Consider the following 849-nt stretch of genomic DNA (forward strand, 5'->3'; position numbering starts at 1 on the left):
CTCCTCCTCTTCCTGCATCAGCCGGGGTGGTGCCGCCGCCGGCGGGCGTGAAGCGGGCGGGATCCCGGGGGCCGCGGCTGCCTCTGCTCTCCCCCGGACCCCGGCCCGACCCCGGACCCGGAGCCTCCCCCTCCCCGCCCGCTCGCCCGCCTGGAGGCTGTGACAATGGACTATGACTTCAAAGTGAAGCTCAGCAGCGAGCGGGAGCGGGTCGAGGACCTGTTTGAATACGAGGGCTGCAAAGTTGGCCGAGGCACTTACGGTCACGTCTACAAAGCCAAGAGGAAAGATGGGTGAGTGGGCAGTGCGTGTGCCCTGGTGCGTGCCAGCCCGGGTGCACTCCGCAGGCCGGAGGGAGGGACCGGCAGGGGCTCGGGCGTGGGGGGTGGGGGGGTGACCGTGTCACCCCGCTGGCCTCTGCCCTGCACCCCTTCTCCCACTCTCTTCCCATTCTTCCTATATCCCTATTGGCCGGGTCTGTGGGGAAAGGGGTGGTTGAGGGAGGAATCTGAAATATCCAGAGTCCCAGGTGCTGCTTGCGTTTATTTCCACTGGGAGTAGGGGTGGTGGTGGTGGCAAATAGGGGAGAGGGGAGTCTCTACCCCTTCAGGGTGCTTTGCTTTTTGAAAAAGGGTTTCAGCAGAAGAGCTTCTATTCAAAGGACGGCGAAATGGATTTTATAAGTTGCATTATTATGCTGGTGGTTACCATTCTGGGGACTTTACCATCCCCCTCTCGAGTGACATCCATCAGTCTGGAGAGTGGTGCAGTTTAAGGGCAGCTGGGATCCTTCCTTTCTCTCTCTCTCTCTCTCTCTCTCTCTCTCTCTCTCTCTCTCTCTCTCTCTCT

General features: G+C 60.5%; 1 protein-coding gene across 7 annotated transcripts in view; it reads left to right on the top strand.

Annotated features, from left to right (window-relative positions):
* The first annotated feature begins 67 nt into the window (after window positions 1-67).
* The window catches only part of CDK8 (cyclin dependent kinase 8), a 137,693-nt gene continuing 136,911 nt past the window's right edge, over window positions 68-849 (top strand). For 2 of the 7 annotated variants that reach the window (XM_069080354.1, XM_069080356.1), the window contains exon 1: window positions 68-293. In XM_069080354.1, coding sequence (XP_068936455.1) covers window positions 166-293 — 128 coding nt within the window. In that variant the 5' untranslated portion in view covers window positions 68-165. The remainder of the gene's footprint in view (window positions 294-849) is intronic. The other 5 variants (XM_069080355.1, XM_069080357.1, XM_069080352.1 and 2 more) reach the window with 3 other exon arrangements.

This window comes from Petaurus breviceps, unplaced genomic scaffold, assembly GCF_028583685.1.
Source record: "Petaurus breviceps papuanus isolate PSGF00001 unplaced genomic scaffold, PetGlider_PUasm1.0 91133, whole genome shotgun sequence".
In the NCBI taxonomy this organism is placed as follows: Eukaryota; Metazoa; Chordata; class Mammalia; order Diprotodontia; family Petauridae; genus Petaurus; species Petaurus breviceps.